At 40.7% G+C, this 23,279-nt stretch overlaps 1 protein-coding gene and 1 long non-coding RNA gene across 6 annotated transcripts; one reads left to right on the top strand and one right to left on the bottom strand.

Annotated features, from left to right (window-relative positions):
• The first annotated feature begins 123 nt into the window (after nucleotides 1-123).
• Nucleotides 124-21,137, top strand: LOC147149655 (aminopeptidase N-like). 2 transcript variants are annotated; one of them, XM_086025221.1, is made up of 21 exons: nucleotides 124-290; nucleotides 4,939-5,623; nucleotides 5,700-5,842; nucleotides 6,970-7,109; nucleotides 7,721-7,847; nucleotides 9,052-9,206; nucleotides 9,877-9,990; nucleotides 11,363-11,506; nucleotides 12,687-12,752; nucleotides 12,822-12,887; nucleotides 13,385-13,560; nucleotides 14,319-14,395; nucleotides 14,477-14,610; nucleotides 15,419-15,474; nucleotides 15,595-15,742; nucleotides 16,921-17,012; nucleotides 17,837-17,947; nucleotides 18,026-18,193; nucleotides 19,199-19,339; nucleotides 19,536-19,617; nucleotides 19,874-21,137. In XM_086025221.1, exons 2-21 carry the CDS (start codon nucleotides 5,025-5,027, stop codon nucleotides 20,024-20,026), a joined length of 2,892 nt encoding a protein of 963 aa, XP_085881347.1. In that variant the 5' UTR covers nucleotides 124-290; nucleotides 4,939-5,024; the 3' UTR covers nucleotides 20,027-21,137. The 2 variants fall into 2 exon arrangements, with proteins under 2 accessions (XP_085881347.1, XP_085881348.1); XM_086025222.1 differs by lacking the exon at nucleotides 124-290 and having other exon boundaries at nucleotides 4,954-5,046; nucleotides 5,130-5,623.
• On the bottom strand, nucleotides 13,863-17,116 carry LOC147149656 (uncharacterized). Of its 4 annotated transcripts, XR_015086082.1 has the most exons (5): nucleotides 16,810-17,080; nucleotides 16,657-16,727; nucleotides 15,100-15,214; nucleotides 14,821-14,878; nucleotides 13,863-14,734 (listed from the first exon to the last, which is right to left on the bottom strand). It is a non-coding gene; the product is annotated as an uncharacterized LOC147149656 (long non-coding RNA). The 4 variants fall into 4 exon arrangements; XR_015086081.1 differs by lacking the exon at nucleotides 16,657-16,727 and having other exon boundaries at nucleotides 17,075-17,116; XR_015086083.1 differs by lacking the exon at nucleotides 16,657-16,727.
• Nucleotides 21,138-23,279: the final 2,142 nt, after the last annotated feature.

Below are 23,279 nucleotides of genomic sequence, written 5' to 3'. Positions count from 1 at the left end.
GTTCTTGCGAAGAAGCGCACTGAGCGTACACTCTCTGCACCTTCGAGGAATTCTCCCGAAGCTGCGCCACCACAACCGAGGTTTGTTTTTACAGCCGCATTCTTTCAATCACCCCCTCTTCCCCCTTTTAATTTTTTTAAAAACTCCCTCCAACTCAAATACGGGGAGTCATCCCTCTAGGAAAACCTGCGGTAGCTCTCGTTGACTCCACCCTTGCAGACTGTTTCCCATCAGCCGGATCTCATTCCAGATCCTGCAGGCAAGCAGTGGACATACTCGCACAGACGCTGGTATGTACAACCTTCTACTGCAAATGTGGAAAATTGCTTTTATCATGGATTTTTTTTTTGGGTGGGGGGGCGCTAGGTTGCCCATAATGCTGTCTTTTACAACAGGAGCATATAGAAAACTTATGAGGGGAAAAAAAAAACAGCTCTTGACGGTTGAACGCTTCACTTCCAAAGTGCTTTGTAGTTTTTACGACATACCGGAATGTGTTTTTTTTTTTTTCTTTTTTTTTTTCCCGGCAACATTGACCGTCTTTGACAGCTTAATCCACTGAGCCAAATCAAGATCAGTACACTGGCGCTGCCTCTAAAGTCGTACTATCTGGAGTGCAATCCAAATTTTTGCCTCAAAATGAGGGAGTAAGGGATGGTGCCAGGGATGGCAAAGGGAAAATTGTCATGGAAGTGACTTGCGACACAGGGAATGCTCTGGCTGCTCAGTATACTACAAGCAATGCAATTAATGAAGAATATCATTTCCATATAGTGTACGCATGGATTTTACGCGCTAAAAACGCCACAAAGTGACGGTATCTCCCTGCAAACTTCCTCTAGCCTCTCCGTTTTGTGTCATCAAACTGTGAATAGTTTTACATTTTATTATGCTGTGGTTTTGGCAGCACGGTGGGGAAGTGGTTAGCACATCTGCCTCACAGCTCGGGACTTTCCAGGTTTGAATCTCTGCTCCGTGCTTGTGAACGTTTCCTCTAGGTACTCGGGTGAGATTCACTCAAGACCTTCCTTCCACCGTCCTCATTTCCTTCCCATTCTACCTTTCATACCATCTTTGTTTCCTTCCTTGCGTTCTTTCTTCCTCACTCCCTTCCTCTCCTTATTTCTTGCCTACCTTTGTTAAATAATTTCAAAATGTATACTTAACTTCTTTTGGCCCGCAATGCACATTTTACATTAAGCACATCTGCTTTTGCTTTTGGAGTTAGTGTGTTCTACCCGTGCTTGTGCGGGTTTTTTTCATATTTCTCCCTTTTTCCCAAAATGTGCGTGTTAGGTTTATTGAAGACTCTAAATTGTCTCAAGTATGACTGTTTGTCTATAAGTTCCCTGTGATTGGCTGGCAAACAGTCTTGGGCTGTACCACACCTCTTGTCCAAGGGCAGCTGGGATGGGCTCCAGCTCGCGCTCTTGACAAGCGCTTTCCAAAATGGATGAACACACTGTGGTTTATATATGGGAAGACTCTTACTTGAAACATTGCCAGTAAAGTTAATGAAGTGCTTATGATGGTACAATTATGCTTCTACAATAACTAAGCTAGGCTAACTCAAAATGGTTTGAAATGTCATAACGTTATTGGCTTTCGCTGTGGCGTCGACCAAAAAAAGAAATTCATGTAACTTTTTTTTTTTTTTTCAGACTCTTAAGCCAGTTTCACATAGCAATATGGAACCAGGTAGTCATGAGTACACCCACAAAATATTCTCAAAAACTCATTCCTGGAAAAAAAAGTATATGTTGCCCATTTCCAGTGGTCATCCAAAGACATATTCCTAAATTGTTTTTGAGAATTCAGCCCCCCAAAGCCAGTTTCACTCAGCAAAATGAAACTTTGTAGGCATTTCTATCATGAGAAGACCCACAAAAAAGTAGCAAAAAGCCATGCCTGAAAGACACATTAAGTCGGCACATTTAGGTTTTTTGTCTTTTATAGGCATTTCCAGGGGTCTTTCAGTTAGATGTCAAAGCAACTTTCATTTTCACAACATCAATGTTGGTAGACATGCCTATCATGAGTAGACCCACAAAATAGTCCCAAGAACCCATTCCCAGAATGCACAGGAAGTCTGCCATTTTGTTTTGAGGACATACACTTGGAAATTTCATTTGACTATACGACTGAACAATAGAATTCCTCTGTCCTGCTTAGGCCGATGCAATAACAACAGAAATGTACAAAAAAAAAAAAAAAAGACTTATTATATGATTATCCCAACATCCGGTATGCTTAAAACCTCCCACGTTATTGGGGGCCTTGGTTCATACCGGAAGCATTCATTCCAGATGTTGCGAGTAGCTTTGGGATGTGATTTGGATATTTCACCAGAGAGTGCTCCTAAATTTCCTTGATGTCCTCTGCAGGAAGGTGCGTGTAAAGAGCGGTGCGCCAAAATAAATGTCAAAATGAATTAGGCTCAAGGTGGTAGAGTACGTGCATTTTTTTCTTTAGAATTAGACGTTACATCGTTTGTGTAACAAGTGTAACAAGAACTGTACAGTCCTTCTGGAAAATAATTTTCATTTTCTATTAACTCGATGCACCTTTTTTCTCCCTGGAAAGACCGTAGAGTGTTTCCTAATCTTTTCAACCCACGCGCATTAGCAACATCCCGACAGAGATGGCACACCCCCCTCTCCTCCGCACACATCCAACAGAAACATCCAGAGAGAGTTGGTGCACTGCCACTCCCTTGCGCACACCATAAAAAAAAACAAAAACAGCAAACGTTAAGTATTTACATTTAACACTACTGGATTATGTGAACATGTTAGTGTTGTATGTGAAAATATGATCTTATACTTAGTGCATGTATTTTATTTAGTAGTGCCACTCATCACTGAATCCAAACAAGCAATCATTAGCAAACATTAAATGTGCAGTGATGGCTGGCACAAAAATGATTAATTGACATTTTATCACAGTTTACAGCCTAATCAGTTGAGGGAAGTGCTTGTTTTTTTCAGCTTTCAAAAAGAAAAAAAAAAAAGAAATTAACAACTTTCCGACTTTTCACCACAGCTCGTATAGCACTCTCCTGCCAGGTCTGCGGCGGGAAAAGTTGCCAAGTCATTTGTGGGAACCTGACTTGTGAATCTGTCAGCAAAATCCAGTTTTTGTTTTCTGATGGATGAGGTCAATAAATAAATACATTCTAGTGAATTATACAAACATGTTTCTGTGTATAAAAAGTGACAGTATATACTTTAGAGTAATATGTGGCCGTTTTTGTGAGCGCGCATGAAGTCGGCCCTTGGGAATTTTTTTATATCATCGCTGGCTGCTTACTGGTGCGCAGTGTGAACATGACATCAAGCTGGATGTTGCCCGGGAAACATTCGCACATAGTCACATTGCAGGCAAACGAGGAAAATGAAGTCAAGTATGACAAATCCAAATGTGCACCAATATGCGTAATTGGATAGTAGGCGACTCTGTTGTGGCCCATATAGCTTTTCTTTTTGTTTATTCCGATAAGTAAGCTTCATTTGTACACTGCCTTTCTACCTATAGTGTTCATAAAAGATTTTAATGGTACAATTAAGCACTCGAAAAAAAAAAATCAGACCAATACCAAAATCAAATTGGCACAAAAATTGCATAAATAGGTTGTTAGTTCAGTGATCCACCGGAAAGCCAAATCTGAACAGTATGTTTCATTTCAGGGTTTATTAACCTTACTTAACACTAAACAAGCAAAGAATTCCTGAAATAAATTAAGTTTAGAGTCTCAAGACAAGCTTATTACCACAAAAATAACTCGAGTTTACCTCAGCAAAAAAAGGGTAGAAAATGTTTGTCTTTTCGTGAGGTTGGTGGTACTCTTATCCACTGGGGTTCACTGTTAGGTTTCTTCTTCAACTTATCTTTACAAGGAAATTTGTGATACCTTATCGCCACCTAGAGGCAGAAAGCTCGATTGTAACTGAGCAACTCTCGAACAGCAACAGCTTTGATGTACAAAATTGATAACATATGCTGTCCCACCGCCCTTCAGACCCAAAGGCACCAAACTGATATTCTTTTGCGCGGCCCGCTAGTTGGCGCTCCCGGCCTAAGGTTGGGTTGTGTAGGAAAATACAACACAGATGTGAAACAGTTTTCAGTGGTGCAAATGGTGCTTATTCCATTTTCTATTCATTCAGAAATTCACCATACAACATTTTCACACATTTTTCAGTTTATACAATAGATGATTGAAATTATCCAGAAAAAATGCAACTGAGGTGTTAAGCAGTTCTTACAAACACTGTGACATAACAGTTCTGTGATTCATTTTTCATCTGATATTTATTTAAAGCGGAAGTCAACCCAAACATATTTGTTTCAAGAATATGTTCCCAGCAGGCCCACTAGTTGAAACACAGCATTCTGATTAATTTTGCGTTTGTGGAATATAAGTTAAGTAGCAAAATGCACTCGTTTTTAGCCATCTCTGGGGGTGGCCATTTTTTCTTCTGTCGACTGAAAATGACATCAGAAGTGCTCACAACGACTAATCACCGCTCAGATTCAGCAAACAGGTCAGCCGTGATTGGTCGCTGTGAGCAGTTGTGATGTCATTTTCAGTTGACAGAAGCCAAAATGGCCGCCCCCAGAGATGGCTAAAAACGAGTGGATTAACACTTATTCCACAAACGCAATATTTATCACAATGCCCTGTTTCAACTAGTGGGCTTGCATAGAACATATATGCAATATATATGCATATTGTCAAGAAAAATTACTTGACTTCCTCTGAAGCAGTTCTCAGAAATTGTGCACATACAGCTAAATATTCATTCATTCCCCCCCCCCCCCCCCCCCCAAGCAAACTCGTCAAGCATGCATACAGGGAAATTTTGAGGTTGTGCTACAAACAATTCTTTTACAACTGCGTCCAAGTACAGTAATGCACTCTTTGCATCGCCCTCACAGGTATTATGAACCGGCCCTGAATTCAGGAGCGACGTGACCAAAGTGACACAAAGCCTCTCGGACTTTCACCGACCTCCTTCCAAGTCATGGGGAAGGTCTACTACATCAGTAAGAACGTGGGACTTGGACTACTCGTGTTAGCTGTGAGCGCTCTGTTGACCATCATCGCTCTGTCTATCGCCTACGACAAGGAGAGGACCAAGAACCGAAGCAGAACCGGAGACCAAGCGGCGGTCAACAGCGACACCCCCGATCCGACCCCCGTAGCGTCAAAGGACCCGTGGGACCAGTACAGACTTCCTTCCGCCCTGGTGCCCACCTCCTACAATGTGACGCTGTGGCCTCGCCTGAAGCCCGGCGCGGACGGCCTCTACATCTTCACCGGACTCTCGGATGTGGTCTTCACCTGCCTCCGGGCCACGGACCTGGTCCTCATCCACGCCAGCAAGCTCAACTTCACCGCCTTCAAGGGGCACCACGCCTTGTTGAGCGACCTGTCGGGAGCACGGATGCCGGCCATCCGCAAGTCCTGGACGGTGGCGGAGACGGAGTACCTGGTCCTGGAGCTCAGCGGCAGCCTCACGGAGGGGGCGTCCTATGTTTTGCACACCGAATTCCAGGGAGAATTGTCGGACGACCTGGAAGGGTTCTACAGGAGTGAATACTTAGAAGATGGCGTGAAGAAGTAAGTTTTCCCGACTTTTGCGGCGTTGGGTGATTTCTCCACTAAAATCTGGATTGAATTCCTTGACTTTTCCCAGAGTGGTCGCCACCTCTCAGATGCAAGCCACGTTTGCCCGCAAAGCCTTCCCGTGCTTCGATGAACCCGCCATGAAAGCCGTCTTCAATGTCACCGTCATCCACGACCAGGACAAAGTGGCTCTGTCCAACGCCCGGGAATTAGGTTTGAAATCGGCTTCCCTAAAAGAGCAAACTAGAGCTGCATTTCTCCCTACATTTCCAGGAACGTTATGTTTTTCATACTTGTATTCCCGGGAACTAAAAGGTTCCTGTAGCCCCAAGACTCCCGGCTCATATACAGATTCATTTCTATGAAAACTTCATAAGCAGTTCTTAATAATGGTAGTTCATCTCGGAATACTGATTCCACTAAAGGGAAAACTAGGAAAACTAGTCGAAGGACCACGGTGTCTGGAACATTGATTGTGTTTCAGGAATTTGTAGCTCTTGGTATTTGTAGGTCGTAAAATAAGGCCCAAAGTCCCAGAAGCAATGAATTAGAAGCTATTTGCAGGAGATAGGAACTGTGAATAAAAGAAATCAGCAAATAATTGAAAGGGGCTCATAAATGTGTATAAATGATAGACTGATGTTATTTTTCTAAGGCCGATACTGATTATTAGTAGGAGCCTGACAAATTATATTTGAAGCCGTTATTTGTTTGCTGTAAAGGTGCAAATATTGATGACAACCTTTTGAGTAAAAGCTGCAAACTGCCAACAATTCATGTTTAAACTCCCTGAAGGAAATGTTTATTAAAGTGCTTATTGGAATTGCAACATGTTTTTTTTTTTTCAGTGTTAGAAAATGGACGTCGTCGTTTAAAAATTGTGCAGTGAGCTTGCATGGATAGCACTAACGTGAAATGAAAATGTCAACAAGTAAATAGCTCCCTAAAGTTTTCCATAGTAAATGAAGATTGACAAAATGTCAATACAATTGAAATTATTATCACTATTTTGAGCTCAAAAACAAAAAAAAAATGTATCTTCAATGTATCTGGTGACCAAAAGGTCACTAGTGTGAGGTGCCAGCAGAGAACCTCGCGTCAAAATAACCCGATTTTTAATTGATCTTTTATCGGCCGTTGGCTTTTAAAAAAATGCCCGATACCAATATGTCAAGGGTCTTGCTCTGGAACTAAATTCAGACCATAGTTGCCACGGTCCTTCAAAAGTTCGTAGTTGAAAAAAAAAAAAGGATGAAGAAACAAAAACAAAAAACATAGTGGTTGAAACGCACCATGACTGGAAATTGGGGAATAGCAAAATTGTCCCACTGTCCCTACAGATGTCAGAGATGTGACCATGCAGGGCGAGGCGGTCCGAGTTACGAAGTTCGAGCCCACAGCGAAGATGTCCACCTATCTGCTGGCCTTTATCGTCAGCGACTTCACCTACATTGAGTCCAACCAACAAAATGGTGTGCAGGTAAGAAGCACTTTGACTGAAGAGGAAAATCAAACATTTCTTATGAATTATACGGTTCATACGGAAAGCATTCAGTGTGTTTCACTTTTTCCACATTTATGTCACAGCCTTATTCCCAAATTGATCAAATGCTTATATTTCAATATAATAAAATATCATTTTAAAAAATCGATATAAATGACGTATTTATTTATTTATTCTTATTAAGTTAGCAATTGAACATAATTTTGGGGTGCTATTAAAAGATGCTTTTTTTCCTTTTTTTTTTGTGTAATCCCCTGAAAAGTTGTCATTTTGACGGTGAGGTGATTCCGACTGTGACGGTGTATAAAATATGAGTAAATACTGCCACTTTATCACATGGCGCATGACTTTGTACAAACTGGCTATGCAGTGAATTTAGTGTCCAGTTTTGCCCTGACATACAGTAACACCAAGAATTGGGGGTCTATTATTAAAAATAGCCGACTGATTCATTTTCCTGAGCTAAATTCGTTAAGTAAATCGTTAGGAGGAAAATTATTTTAACACATTACCAAATAAGGCTGTAGTATAACAAAATGCGGAAGCAGTAAAGGATTACAAATGTACTGTGTATATGTTTTTGTCAGGTGCGTGTGTGGGCTCGAAGAAAGGCCATTGAAGATGGAAATGGCGACTACGCTCTCAATATCACCGGGCAAATTCTTCAGTTCTACGAACACTACTACAACACACCCTACCCGCTCCCCAAATCGGGTAGGTTACCAAAAACAATCCAACGGATATCATTTGATTTGAAACTGTGGCTTCCTTCACATTGGAGGTCAGGCAAAAGCTGGAGTTTGCGAAGAACAACAATCCAACCCACATGTGAAGCAGTTGTCGGAAGCGGTGGTGATAAAAATGAAAAAAAGCATTCCAGTGATTGAATAGGAAAGCAAACATATTCACGCAACTATCAGTTCATACAGTAAATGTTTGAGTTTGTCAAGAGAGTTGTCGCACGGATTTGAAGCGGTTCTCAGAAACAGCTACATGTTTGTTCAGTGATACACCCAAATACAAAATCTTCAAACGTTCTTCAGTTCAGTCAAATCTACTCTGAATTTGTCAAGAAAAATGCACCACAGACGTGAAGCAGTTCTCACAAAAAGTGCTTATCCAGATATGTATGAGATCCTACAAAATAGTCTGTTCAGAGCCACATCCAGTGTTTATGACACAGCAATGTTGAAACTTGATGCAACCGGGTGGGAGTGTGAGGCGTTAAATTCCCCTGATCAAGGTTTTCAGCCGTGCTTTTTATTTACTTTCAACCAGAATGCTTTGAAATTCCTCGCGGGATATTTCCTACTCGCCAGCAATCGAGCGAGGAGGACAAACAAGTGCCAGGTGTTGAACTTCACACCTTTCCGTACCGGGAATCCCCTTCCACACAAAACGCATCCCATCTCTTGTTTTTCATCCAAAGTGAGAAATTGCCGTGTTGACTTCACGAGCGCAGGCCAATAAATGTCAGATCTTCATTCATGGCTTTGACGCGGCCATTTTGTGTCAACTGACATTGTGTCAGCAAAGAAAGAAATGCTTTGACACCATCTTGTTGCCAAGGAACTATGTTGAAGTGAGTTGAGGAGCTTTATTTTGGCACAAGTAGTGCTTTACTGTTGAGTGCCAATTATAAACCTTTTTGTGGGGTGTCAGTTAGTTACAGATGTTTTTTTGTTTTTTTTTGTGGCAGGGCTTCTTGGTCCCTATCCCTCATAAATAGCGAAAGTTCACTGTATTAGTTTAGTGACAGCAAAAAAAATCTTCCAGTTTGTACAATAGAAGAAAAACGCAATGCAAATGGGAAGCAGAAACAGGTCTTATACAACCCCAGATCCTACAGTTTTTAGGGGGCTCCAAGACCTTTTTTTTTTTTTTTTAATATCTGTCTGAATATCTTGGTCCTTTCTAGATCAGGTGGCTTTACCTGACTTCCATGCGGGTGCCATGGAAAACTGGGGCCTGGTCACCTACAGGGAGACGGCTCTACTCTACGACCCAGGCAAATCCTCGGCGGGGAACAAACAACGAGTGGCCGCCGTCGTCGCACACGAGCTGGCGCACATGGTTGGCCATCTTGGGGGCCGGACCTCCGTCCCCTAAAGCAGTGGTTCTCTAACAGGGTTCGCTGGACCCTTGGGGATCCGCAAATTAATTTGCCATAATTGATTATCGTATCATTTGGGAAAAAAGTCATATATATATATATATATATATATATATCTTCAATTAACTGCATAATTCCATGGCACTAACATATTGCAAGATGGCAGCAATGCAATACTTTAATTGCTTTGGCCTTAGCACAAAAACAGCGAATAGGTGTATTTCCAAAAATAACAGAAAATAGGTTCCAAATTAAATCGGCAAATATTTGAATTTCTGCCCGTAAATAGTTCTGGTTCACTGTAAATTCGTATTTTCCAGAATAAAAGCTTTAATATTATGCGAATGTATATATTTTTTCCTGAACTTATTTTATTTTTGAAAAAATATGACTTTATTCTCATAACACTACAAACGTTTCTCTAAAAAATATGAATTTGCTATTGACATAGTATGACTTTTTTCTTTGCAACTTTGAAGTTCTTACGGCATTTAGGGGCACACACTAATTCTGGTTACGTGGCTTTATGGGGACCTTGGAATATTTTCTCCCTGTGGACCAAAAATATTTAGGAAGCCCTGCTATACGCTGTAGTCTAGAAACGAGAGCTTTGCTTATGTTTTTCTTTAGTGGTTTGGCAACCTGGTGACCATGCGCTGGTGGAACGATCTGTGGCTCAATGAGGGCTTTGCGTCCTACGTGGAGTACCTGGGAGCGGACTATGCTGAGCCAACATGGAACATTGTGAGACAAACTACATTTTTTACAATGGGCTTGTGTGTGTGTGTGGGTGACACTGACTTACAATTATAAACTCATTTCTAATATTTGCGCCATTAAAATTGTAAATACTAATTTATTCTTATCAAACAGTCTATTCTCTTTATTTTGTAGTGTTCAGAATCAATACTGGTGGCCAATGTAATTATATGATCAATCAGACTATTTATTTAAAGCGGAAGTGAACCCAAGCATATTTGTTTCAAGAATATGTTCCCAGCAGGCCCACTAGTTGAAACACAGCATTCTGATTAATTTTGCGTTTGTGGAATATAAGTTAAGTAGCAAAATGCACTTGTTTTTAGCCATCTCTGGGGGCGGCCATTTTGTCTTCTGTCAACTGAAAATGACATCACAACTGCACACAACGACCAATCACGGCTGACCTGTTCTCTGAATCTGAGCCGTGATTGGTCGTTGTGAGCAGTTGTGATGTCATTTTCAGTTGACAGAAGACAAAATGGCCGCCCCCAGGGATGGCTAAAAACGAGTGGATTGACACTTACTCCACAAACGCAATATTTATCAGAGTGCCCTGTTTCAACAAGTGGGCTTGCGTAAAACATATTCTTGAAAAAAATATGCGTTGACTTCCACTTTAAGCATTCAATTTCAAATTCACCCTTATATGACCTGTTAGCTGGCCGGCAATAACGGTAGCATTTTTCCATCCTCTGTTTTGAGCCGAACTCGCAAATCACAGCTGTAGCAGTCCACACACATTAATACATTTAATAACAAGCATCTCCGGTTCTTTTTGTTTTTGTCATGTTATTGGTTAAATATTTACTCTGAACTGCTCCAGATGATTTGCGTGGCACATTCATGTGCTGTTATATTATGTTTTTGTATAGGATTGATGCTTTCTAAACTTTCAGTAATTGCAACATGATCGTGTTATAGCCAGGAACCAAATGCGCAGCCCAACACTAGATTACTGTAATTGTTCATGATGACAAAAAATTATATTCACAGTAAATCACATTGACATTTGATGAAATGAAAAAAAAAAACGCATATTGGCGTCGGACGCACTCCTTGTACTGTCCCCTCCAAAATCATCACTTTTCAGGAGACCAGATAAACAGCGTGTTTGTGCAATCATTAACGTTGCATCGTCAAATGGAATGAGACATTTTCCACACTTAAGAAAGGTCAATGATTTGTAAAAAAAAAAAAAAAAAAAAAACACGTACACACGTGTACTGACCAATTGCATGGATTTGTGGAAAAAAATCTGAAATTTACCAAATTGTGACTTTGGGTGTTTTAGCCCGGCGCCAGCGATATGCCAACAAATTTTCAAAACTTGGAAGTAAATCAGATTCTTTCACAGAAAGACCAGATCATTCTGGACGACATCCTGTCGGTGTTCAATCTGGATGCTCTCGCGTCCTCTCACCCACTCTCCCGGCGAGAAGACGAGGTGAACACACCCGCTCAGATCAGCGGGATATTCAACAGCATCTCCTACAGCAAGGTAGGCACTCAAGAATGATGTTACGAAATCTTTAGTAAACGCTTTTTTTTTTTTTTTAACTGACTTTAACGCAGTTTTATCTCTAAAGCACTTCATAAAAAAAACAACTCCCGGAATGAAGTGCTGTACACATAAAAATCGGGCATAAAGATGTAAAACAATTAAAAACATAAAACAATAAAACACTAAAACAGGTGGAGAGTGGCATTCCGACTTGAAAGCCAAAGAATATAAAATGCTTTTAAGACGAGCTTTAAAAACTGATAATGAGGCGGCTTCTCTAATGTGCAGACGGGGGTCATGCCACAGCATGAGGCCCGCAGCAGAAAAAAAGCGGCCTGAAGTACTGTTGTGCAAAAAGGGGCTTCGCCTTTACCAGCTGCCATTTTGCTGATCCAATCTCAAATCACCGTCCACTTTAAAACCCGAGTTCGACACTGTTGCTTTTGCATACTGTGTCAACACGAAATGATATACAAGGGCCAATGGCACTAAACACGACCTCTTCTGTTTTCTTTTCATTCAAATGTAAAAAGTTGAAGGCCTGCCAGGGTTTGTTTAATGTCTCCAACACATAATAAAAGTGGTTTTACTGAGAAAGCATCTTTCTTCTTTTCACAGTCCGATTACTTCCTGTAATGCCCTTGCGTGTGGAAAGGAGATCTACAGTCGTAGATGTATATTTTCTTTAATGAACTCGGAGGGGGGGGGCATTTACTTGTCACAGTCCAGCCATTCAATCCCAGGAATTGCTTTATATTTTTTTCCTTTTTTTTTTTTTTTCTTCAAATGTTAGGGTACAAGAAGGTCTGAAAGTGTCTGGCGGCGAATGGAGTGTGGATTACACTCTCTATTGCAGGGGTCACCAACTCCGGTCCTGGAGGGCACCTGTCATGCAGGTTTTCCATCCCTCCCTGCTGTAACACACCTGTTAAAATGATCAGGATCGTTATCAGGCTTCTCAAGAGCTTGCTGATGAGCTGATCATTTGAATCAGGTGTGCTGCAGCAGGGAGAGATGGCAAACCTGCAGGACAGGTGCCCTCGAGGACCGGAGTTGGTGACCCTTGCTCTAATGTGTGGATTTTATCCACCTTTTAGTACGTACCCCCCACAAAAACGGGGATTCACAGTATCGACATCCCAGCACCTTGTTTCCCAGTATCTGGTGTTACTTTCAGGGGGCGGCGGTCCTCAGGATGCTGTCCGAGTTTCTGGGTGAAACGGTGTTTGCCAAGGGACTCAGCGTGAGTATCACTATCAAATGGCCAGTGCGTCCCAATGGAATCTTTAAGACGCCGCGTTCTCTCACTTAGTCTTACCTCAACACGTTCGCCTTCGGCTGCACCGTGTACAGAGACTTGTGGGACCACCTCCAAAAGGTTGGTAGGACCAGTTTGGGTGTCTCTGAATTTACTCAAAGCGGAAGTCAACCCAAACATATTTTTTTTCAAGAATATGTTCCCAGCAGGCCCACTAGTTGAAACACGGCATTCTGATTAATTTTGCGTTTGTGGAATAAGTGTTAATCCACTCGTTTTTAGCCATCCCCGGGGGCGGCCATTTTGTCTTCTGTCGACTGAAAATGACATCACAACTGCTCACAACGACTAATCACGGCTGACTTGTTTTCTGAATCAGAGCCGTGATTGGTCGTTGCGAGCAGTTGTGATGTCATTTTCAGTCGACAGAAGACAAAATGGCCGCCCCCAGAGATGGCTAAAAACGAGCAAAACCACATTTTGCTGCTTAATTTATATTCCACAAACGCAAAATTAATCAGAATGCCGTTGGCCTGCCGGGAACGTAGTCTTGAAAAAAGTATGTTTGGGTTGACTTCCGCTTTAAGCGTTCATCTCATTGCTCCCTTGTTTCGCAGGCAGTGGAGGACACTCCTAGCTTGCGTATCCCACGCACGGTCCACGACATCATGAACCGCTGGACTCTACAGATGGGCTTCCCAGTGGTGACCATCAACACCAAGACCGGACGCGTCACCCAGAAGCACTTCCTGCTGGATCCAGAGTCGGTGGTGGACAGGCCCTCGCAGTTCAAGTTGGGTTGCACCATAACCATAAAGCAGTTCTCACCAAAAAAGGACATGAACAGAATTGTCACAACAATGCATGATTTGTTGTCTTGGAAAACAAAGGGTGTCTCTCCGTTTGGCCCAGCTCAGGAAAAATGATATAAAATGAACGTTTAAATACAGTGGCATAGTAAAGACAGCGCATAATGTTCTGCTATGTCTCTAAAATGCTCAACTCAACTTTATTGATAGAGCACTTTAAAAAACAACCATAGCTGCAGACAAAGGAAATACCATGCTGTCTTAAGATGGAACCCAAAGGCCGCAAATGCAGTCAAAACAGCGGGGGCCCCAAAACTGAACCCTGCGGAACACCATACGACAGTGGGCCGCAGTGAGAGTCAGAGCAACCAAGGCTGACATAAAAAGTGCTGCTTGCCAAGTAGGATCAAAACCACTCTTGAGCGCTACCGCTAACGCCCACCTGGTACTGCAAACGAGCAGACAGTACAGTGTGGTCCACTGTATAAAAACATTGAATGTACAAAGAACATATGTTATGCATATAAGACAAGAACAGCATTCTGAAAAAGGGTTTCCTTTTTAAGATGAGAAGAGAATTTTAGCTAAGATACAAAAAAAAAAAAAAAAAAAAGTGCCGTTGGTTTATTGGCGCTCAGGGGGAAAGCATATAGAAGACACGCGACACACACGTGGATTGGATCAATCAGGACATCGTATGATGTGTTGCCATTGTTGACAAAAAAATGTCGTTCCCCCCCAGTTATACGTGGTTTGTGCCCATTAAATGGATGAAGACAGGCGTTGAGCAGCAACAGTACTGGCTTCTCCCTAAGACAGGTACTTCAGGGTTCTAGTGCCCATCCCCTCGATTTTTTTCCACTTTTTTTTCACTCCCCCCTCTCATAACACTTTCATCAGACAGCCACCCTCAAATGAAAGTGTCAGGACTCAATTGGGTGCTGGCCAACACCAACCTGTCAGGCTACTTCAGGGTCAACTACGACACGGACAACTGGAATCGCCTAATCTCCGTGCTGGAAACAAACCACCTGGTGAGTGCACACGGACTGGGGTGTTATTTTCCACAGTCCCCATTTTGTTGCATCAGCCCTTAGTCTCCTATTGAATAGAATTGCCTCGTCATTGGACCATTTGAGGGGACACAACTGGAAATGACTGAAATAAAGACATGCTAACGTTAGTTGTGGATGCTGCAGTTTGTACTTGAATTGTCTAAAATAAACACTCTAATGTTAGTTTACCCATCTCCACTCTTCTACCGCAGCCCATAGTCTCCTTTTGGATGAAATTGCCCCTTCACTGTAACAGATTAGAATACACGGCTAAAGAAGACAACAAAAAACGCACATGCTAACATTAGGTGCTGCTTTTGTTTTAGCTGTGTGGATGCTGCAGTATTATAATCCAGAATCTCCAATTTCCTGGAGCAGTCTTTAGTCTCTTCGAAAATAAAATGGCTTTGTCATTGCAGCATTTAGGATACACAGATAGAAACGGCAATGAAAAACACACGTGCTCACATTTCCTTTCCTCTGGATGCTGAAGGATTATAATCCACAATCTCCACATTTCTGCGGTAGCCTTTAATCTCGAGAATGAAACTACCGCGTCGTCGTAACATTCGACGATGCACATCTGGAAATGACAACAAAAAACACAACTCACACTAATGTTATCTTACCCAGTTAGATTGTAACTGCAAATCTTTGTTGTCCTACATTGCTGTGACCTGTTAGCGTAGCATGTTCTGACCGAAGTGTTCAGCGCTGCTCATTTTTGTCATTTTACCTCGGTACAAAACCCGACATAGGATTCCTAACTGCGTCTCATTTCCTGCAGGCCATTCCCATCATAAACCGAGCTCAGATCATTGACGACGCCTTCAGCCTGGCACGGTAACAACAGCAACAACTACTGTATAGTTATGATTATTATTAGACTATAGTTAGCATGCATAAAATATTATATAAACTTGTGTTTGTATGGAATGTGAATGACTTTGCACCTCGTTTTAGAGCCAAAATGGTGGACATCACGCTGGCCCTGAGGACAACCAAGTATTTGTCGAAGGAGACAGAATACATACCGTGGAAATCAGCATTGGGAAACCTCTACTTCTACTACCTCATGTTCGAACGCACCGAAGTCTACGGACCTTTGCAGGTTCACAAAAGAAACACATTTTAATGTTAGTTAAGGCTCGAAATTCTGGGGTAGTTTTGCAAATCAGTGACAAGCAAATTTTGAATTTTCCGGAGCAATGTATTTCTTTTTGCAGGATAATCCCGGGGACCTGAAGCCAGGTTTTTCATCAAACAACAGAAATACTGTATGACAATATAACGAATGAACAACTTGTTTCAAATCAACAGTTTTTATTTTGTGAATTCACATTGTGTGTAGATGTATAACTGTAAAGCTAAATTATATATAAAGGCATATGTATGTAGCTAAGCGTACTTCATATCTCGTTTCGCGTTCTGTTTAGCCGATTTTCTAGACACTTATTAACCAACCTGCTATTTTGCAGTTCAAAGCTTGATACTCTCCGCTTTAACGCAGTTCCAGCCAGACATCTGTGAAAAGTGTACTTGATCACCCAAGCACTTCATTCCGGTGTTAAACACGCTAGCTGTGTCAATCTTATTTTAGCAATAAGCATGGCTTCTCAGGATAGAAGTGTATCTTATTCGCCGCCACAGAGGTGATAATTACTGATTTAGCATCGGCTCCACACCGTGTTTAATCGCAGCAGTAGCCAGCCGAAGCTCGTTGCTAGCTAGCTGGTGCGCTGTAAGTAGCACCTAGCTACCCGAGCCTCGACATCTGACCGGCGCGTTACTCCACTTTGACGCATGAGCTTGAGCCTAGCGAAGCTATTTGGTATTGTCTTGGCGGTTGATTCTCAGGTTTGCTATTCAATGTGTTTTGATGAGGTGCAAAATGTGAATTTTGTCTCGCAAACCGCAATGCGTAACCACTTATTTCGGGCCTTGGTTAGTTTATCTGTTAGCTGCCCTCAGTCTTCTCTTCAATGAACATGTTGCGTCATTGTAAGATTGCTAATGTTATCCTACCCCGTAGATGTACTTTAGTTCTGGGCATATTATGTTCCACAGTCTCCACTTTGCTGCCCAAAGTCCCTTCTCTGGAAAAAAAACCTGCCTTATTGTAACATTTAAAGGTGCACGATTGAAAATGACCACAAATACACATGCCAGTTAGCTTACCAAGTTCGTTTTTCCACTTTGCTGCAACAGCCCTCAAATGTTTTTTTTTTTTTTTTTTGTCTCTGCTTTACAACATGAAGGTCTGAATGCAGATTGTTGTTTTTAACGCAGGCGTACACCAAGAAGATCATCCAACCTCTTTTTGAGTACTTCACGAAGATTACGCACAATTGGACGACGGTACCTGAAGCAATCACCGACCAGTAAGAGGAAACGGAAAATGATTTGCTTCTCGGGGTGTAAAACTCTTTTTGACACCTCTTACCTGATGTTTTGCGTTACCTCAGGTAGAATCAGGTCAACGGCGTGGGAGTGGCTTGCACCTTTGGTGCGACGGGCAATTCATTAAAATACTTTTTATTGGCATTTATTCAATTAACACTCTTTTTTCGCATTTGCTTTGCCAATTTAATTGAATCCGATTTAACAGTATTCAAATGGATTTAATTCCAGTCAAATAAATAATTTAATTGAAAATAAATTGATTTTGTGATTGACTGAATTCAAATTGACACAAATTCAAATGTTTTTCTTTTTTTATAACGTAATCTAATTGGAATCAACTGAATTCAAGTTAATGTAAACACTGCTGGGTATTTATGTATTTGAACATAATATTGTCTGGCTGCCAATGGGAATATTTAAATGCTAGTTTATGCAAATTAAATTAGTTTATTTGCATTTATTTGCATTATCCAAACAAATGAATTTTATTTAATTTAATTTGAATGAATTTGATTGAATTGAATTCAGTCTGGGCTTCCCTGCTAAAGCAGAGGATGGCTGGATAATTTAATTCAAACACATTGTCTGTTATTTACATATTTGAATGTAGTTCCATTGTGTAGCTGCCACTCAAGCTCATTTTCAATTTAATTTCATTTATAACGTTCAAAAAATGTATTTATTAGTCATTTTATTCCATTGAAATGGATTACATTGAAAGACTTTTTTGGTATTCATGTACGATATGTTAACATGACGCTGTGCATCTGCCAGTCAACCTCAATTCAAACTGTACCGTCAGGTACAATCAGATGAACGCCATCGGAATGGCTTGCGCAGTGGGCATGCCGGCCTGCAAGGAGCTCATCAAAAGTCGGTTCAAACGCTGGATGGACCATCCGGAACACAACCCGTAAGGATTGATAATACTCTTGATATGATGTCCATGCAAACGTGGCCCTTTTCAAATACCAAACTATCTATGGAGCAGGATACATCCCAACTTGAAAAACGCCGTGTACTGTAATGCCGTGCAACTGGGCGGCGCGGACGAGTGGGACTTTGTCTGGAGGATGTTCAAGAATGCCACGCTGGCGTCCGAGGCTGCCAGGCTCAGGTCGGCCTTGGCCTGCACCAAACTGCCCTGGCTGCTTAATAGGTACTTTTCATGAAGACTGTTTTTTTCTTTTTCTTTTTTTTTTAAAAAAACATCCTCATTCCAAATACATGCTTGGTATCTTAATTGAAGGCTCTAAATTGTCCTTAGGTCTGAATGGTCATTTGTCTGTCTGTGCCCTGTGATTGGCTGGCGACAATTTTCAGGGCATACCTGGCCTCTCACCCTTAAGTCAGCTGGGTTAGGCTCCAGCACACCCGTGACTCTAGTGAGGAGAAATGTTACAGAGGATTTATGGATGGATGAAATTAATTGAAATGGATTCAATTGAAATGATTAAAATAATTAAATTTAAACACACTTTTTTCTATTTATGAATTTTTATGTAACCATAGTTAATTTAACTCAATTTGTGCAATTTGAATATAACTTTTTTTTTTTTACATTTTTATTTATGATCATTTCATTTTAATTTGTTTTTGTAGTTACCTCAATAGACGATTCAAGATCATATGAATCAATTGAAATGTATTTAATTCCAACACCTCATCCTTGCCCAACCGCCTATCATATTCCTGCCAACGTGAATTTATTTAATTTAAATGTATTTATCTCATTTGGAATAAATGACATGCATTGTGCACTGTGGAGGCTTCTTGCAAACTAAGGCTTGAGATGCGGTTTCAAAAACGTCGGGAAAAGCCCGCTAGAACATCTGAACTTTAAATGGGGCTAATGAGAGGCACTTGGTAAATGGGAATTAACATGAATTTGAATGTGCGCGTTTAATTCGGAACACAGCCACATCCCTAGTTGTGAGAGGCAGACTTGCGTAACCACACTATCGCTGTTGTTTGTTTCTACTTCCCCTGTCTAGAGATTTCTTTTTTTTTTTTTTCCCCCAATTGGCTTGTACTGGTTACAGTTTATCCACTAAAACCTGTCATTTGAACTGTGGCGTCTAGACATTTTATATCCAAGATAGATCGATGGATAGAATATAATTACTGCCATGATTCTGAATGTTAATAACACTTTGAATACGAGGTATCTGGAGTACAGTTTGGACCCGACTAAGATCCGCAAGCAGGACACCACGTCCATCATCACGAGTGTGGCCCACAACGTGGTGGGCATGCCACTGGCCTGGAACTTTGTCCGAGCACGATGGAAACAGCTTTTCCAACAGTGAGTTTATTATTTAAGGCTTCACTTTTTTTTGTTGTTGTCATTTTTATGATTTACAGTGTTTATTCTCCCCCCCTCCTCCAAAAACAGGGGTTAGCTTCTTTTTACATTCGTATGATAGAACAAAATTGAATGCTTTTGGGTTTGTTTTGACACTTTATAGCAGTGATGTTCTTTTCACATGTTGTGTTTTTAGATTTGGAAAAGGATCGTTTGTCTTCTCCGGGCTCATCAACGGAGTCACCATGCGCTTCTCCACGGAGTTTGAGCTGAAGGAGGTACACTGAAAAGTAGAGGTGGCAAAAGTACTCACTCTCTCCATTTAAGTAGAAGTACCGATATTTGTGCAAAAGAAAAAAAAAAATAAGCCAGGGAAAAGTAGAAGTGCTGACTGACGCCCCCGCAATAAGGTTTGTAATTGCCTATACATGCCACAAGAGGGCAGCCAAGCAATACTTTCATCCAAATGACCGCTCTTCAACTCACTTCAGCAGTTGACTGGCTCATCTTGCTTATTTTTCTTCTTGTTCACAGCTGCAGAGATTCAAAGAGGACAACCAGGCAGTGGGCTTTGGCTCAGCCACCCTGGCGCTGGAGCAGGCCTTGGAGAGGACTTCTGCCCATATCAAATGGGTGACGGAGAACAAAGGCCGAGTTTTGGACTGGTTCTCTGCGGAGTCCGTGTGAAAGTCAGGAATAACTCTTCTCTCTTTTTTACGCTATAATCGTCAGGATGCCTAATGGCTGCACCAAGTTGTTAAGAACACAGACGCACTCTTTTTTCTGTGTGTGCTTAAAATGTCCGCTTTCTAGGAGATTAGAACAGCTGATGGTGCAAAAGCAACATCCATTATGATGCCTTTGGTGCAAAAGTGTATCAAAAAGCAAAAGCCTCTTCATGCATCCTAAAAATGCTTTTTTTATTTTTTTATTTTTTAAATACACTTCTTGGTCTTGTATTCGGAAAGTTTAAAAGCAGGAATAACACCGAGTAATAAATAATATATGTATTTTTTAAAGAAATATTTTATTGAAATATTATCAATAATAATAATGAAATAGTGCTACTACAGTACAGAAGGTTGTAGTCAAAAGCAGTATAACCCATAAAAACAGAACAAGTGTTATTTTTTTTGTAACACATTTATTACGTTTGTTAAATAAAATAAACATCAACAAAATATACAAAGACTGAGCTAATAATCCCATCATTTTGTGGTCTGAAATTTCCTAGCCCCCATGAACGCACCATTGCTTTTCATGGACTCCATTGATGTATAGTTTATAGCAGGCAGTTTTTCTGATAAAATTGCAATTTGCAGTACTAAATGTAGTGTGTATAAACGTGTACGTGTACCTACAAATGACTGCAAACTAAAAACACCCGAAATTCCACAAAGTGTTACTCTTTGTAACCAAAGATACGGAAGCTGATAAGCAGTGAATGATTACACGCGTGAAGGGTTTATCAAAGGTCATCTCCTTGCTAGCCATCAAAGTGTGATTATTAAGATTTTCAATGCCTGTTTATTTTTTTGGGAACATGTAATGAGGTGATGTTTGACAAAGATAAATTGTAAGTGTCTGGATGTTGTACATCAGATTTGACATTTAAAACTCATTAAAATTGTCACAAACAAACACGTAATGCTATGCCAATAAATAAGGTAATGAGACTGCAGAGTTTCTCAACATGTCTTTGGTGAAAACTAAAGTTCCAGGTTTGTTAACCACTCAAAATTGTCTTTGATGTTTATAAAAATGCAAATGTTAGGCTCATCAAAGAATAAATGGTCATTGAAAACTTTGTCTTTGATATCTATGAAGACATCCATTCATCCTGAGGCGCAAAATGTCTTCGATGTTTATGGAAACACGTAGGCGAACTTTATCAAAGACATCAAATTGGCTCTGATTGTATTACAAAAACCTGTCTGTTAGCATCATTGAAGACTCCAAATCGTTTTTGATTTCTACAAAAACATGTTAGGTTTGTCGAGGACTGAATTGTCTTGAATTTTACAAGCACACGTACGATAATTTGGTGAAAACTCTGAATCATCTTTGATGTTTACAAAACATCCGTTCGGTTTACAGCTATCGCAACTGCCTTTGATGTTATTAATGTATATGGAAATATAACCATGACGCTGGTTTAATGAAAAAAGCTTAATGAAAGTTCTAAATTTTTTTTTTTTTATGTTAGCAAAAATATACCGGTACGTAAGGTTCAGGGAAAACTCAATTGTCTATGAAAACAGAAAGACTACATAATGTTAATGTACATTTGGTACGTGGAAAAGTAAATTGTCTAAAACTAAGCTAAAACAAATACGCTAGCGTCATGAAACCTCTTGATTGTCTTTGATGTATAGCCTGGGGACTATCACACGTTAAGTAGTTGAAGTTGTCTTTGATCCTATAGACTTCATGTCCACTTTGCCTCATTTTTCCAGTGATGTCATCAAGCCGCGTTAAGGTTTGACGCAAACCTTTGTTGGACGCGTCCGCTTTCCAGGCCATCACGATTCTCCCACGTTTAAAGCGCCGACTTACTCATTTTCCCTCGTTTCGTAACCACGACGAGTGGTCATCATAAGTCACCGCTAATGACATGCGACCCATCACCGTCATTCAATCTTACAAAAACTCCTTCTTTAAAAAGAAAAAAAGAAAGATTACTATACGCTTTTAATCCCTGGGGGAAACACTGTGATTAAATGTGACGATCACCACGTCCACGTCTCGGCTGCTCTGTATGAGATGAGCTGTCCCATTAATACACATACAGTATATCAATTTTACTGAGCAGATGCTAACATAATTAGCGTGCTGCCAAAATCGTAGTGGCTAACGACTGGTGTGAAAGTGGAGACGAGAATGTTGCTAACAGACAGCGCGGGATGGAACTCGACTTTGAACGGCAACTTTTCCAGGCTTTCATTGACTGAAAACCATTTGTAGATGACTAATAGATGAATACTATAATGCATTGTCAAAAAACTATCAACTTTTAAAAGTATAATTCATTGTCATTTTAAACATGTGCTTTAATTATTCAATAACCAATCAATTAACGATGCCATAAGAAAACGTAAAAATGGTAATTAACCCATTTTATTTACACTGATGTAATTGAGATAAATTAAGCAGAAAGAAACAAATGAAAAATGGAAACAATTTTGAAATGCCAGGAACCAAAAATGATTGCAACATATCAACTCAACAAAGCGATTCTGGAGTTTCTGAACGATCTAAGGCAACCAACCACCAACCTTCTTGGTTATTGATTAATGTGAAGGGCTACCAGTTTGCTAATTACTTCTGAAATGAAGAAAAAAAAGAAGCTAAAAATACAGTACCTTTAACAATATTATTATTGTATTTTATTGATATTAATTAACTATATTCATTGATGTGAAGACTGATCATGTTAATGATTTCTCATGAGAATTAGGAAACATGAATTTTGCGTCTGGTTGGGCCTCTTGACGTTGAATTCCTTGAAAACAGCGACAGTCTCTTAGCAAATTAGGCAGGCACATTTTTTTCGTATTCTAGTGAAAAAAAATACGCCAATTTCCACTTGTTCTAAAGCGATGGCCCTCTCTGTCAACTTTCCTTTTCTTCGCTACAGTCTCCATTTTTTTTTTTTTAATGGGCTGAAAAGGGCCACACAACGACGTTAGGATTAGTGTGTTCGGAAAAGCACAGTGCGCTCGGAACGTATTTCCCAAAGCACCCAAGAGCGTGACACAGGTCTGCTGCCATCTTCTGGCAAAATGTAAAACAACTTTGTGGTACATTTGTATTTTCTACTACGGTCAACAGAGCTGACGGGCCACACATTAGTAATTTTATACGTTAGGCCGCGGGCCGCTGGAAATTTGGACAAGGGCCACAATTGGCCCCCAAGCCGCACTTTGGAAATCCTCGGGTT

The sequence above is a fragment of the Filicampus tigris genome, chromosome 3 (genome assembly GCF_054856515.1).
Source record: "Filicampus tigris isolate MCC_2025a chromosome 3, RoL_Ftig_1.0, whole genome shotgun sequence".
NCBI lineage: Eukaryota > Metazoa > Chordata > Actinopteri > Syngnathiformes > Syngnathidae > Filicampus > Filicampus tigris.
The sequence above is the reverse complement of the archived record's forward strand: the minus strand, read 5'-3'. Positions and strand labels throughout refer to the sequence as shown.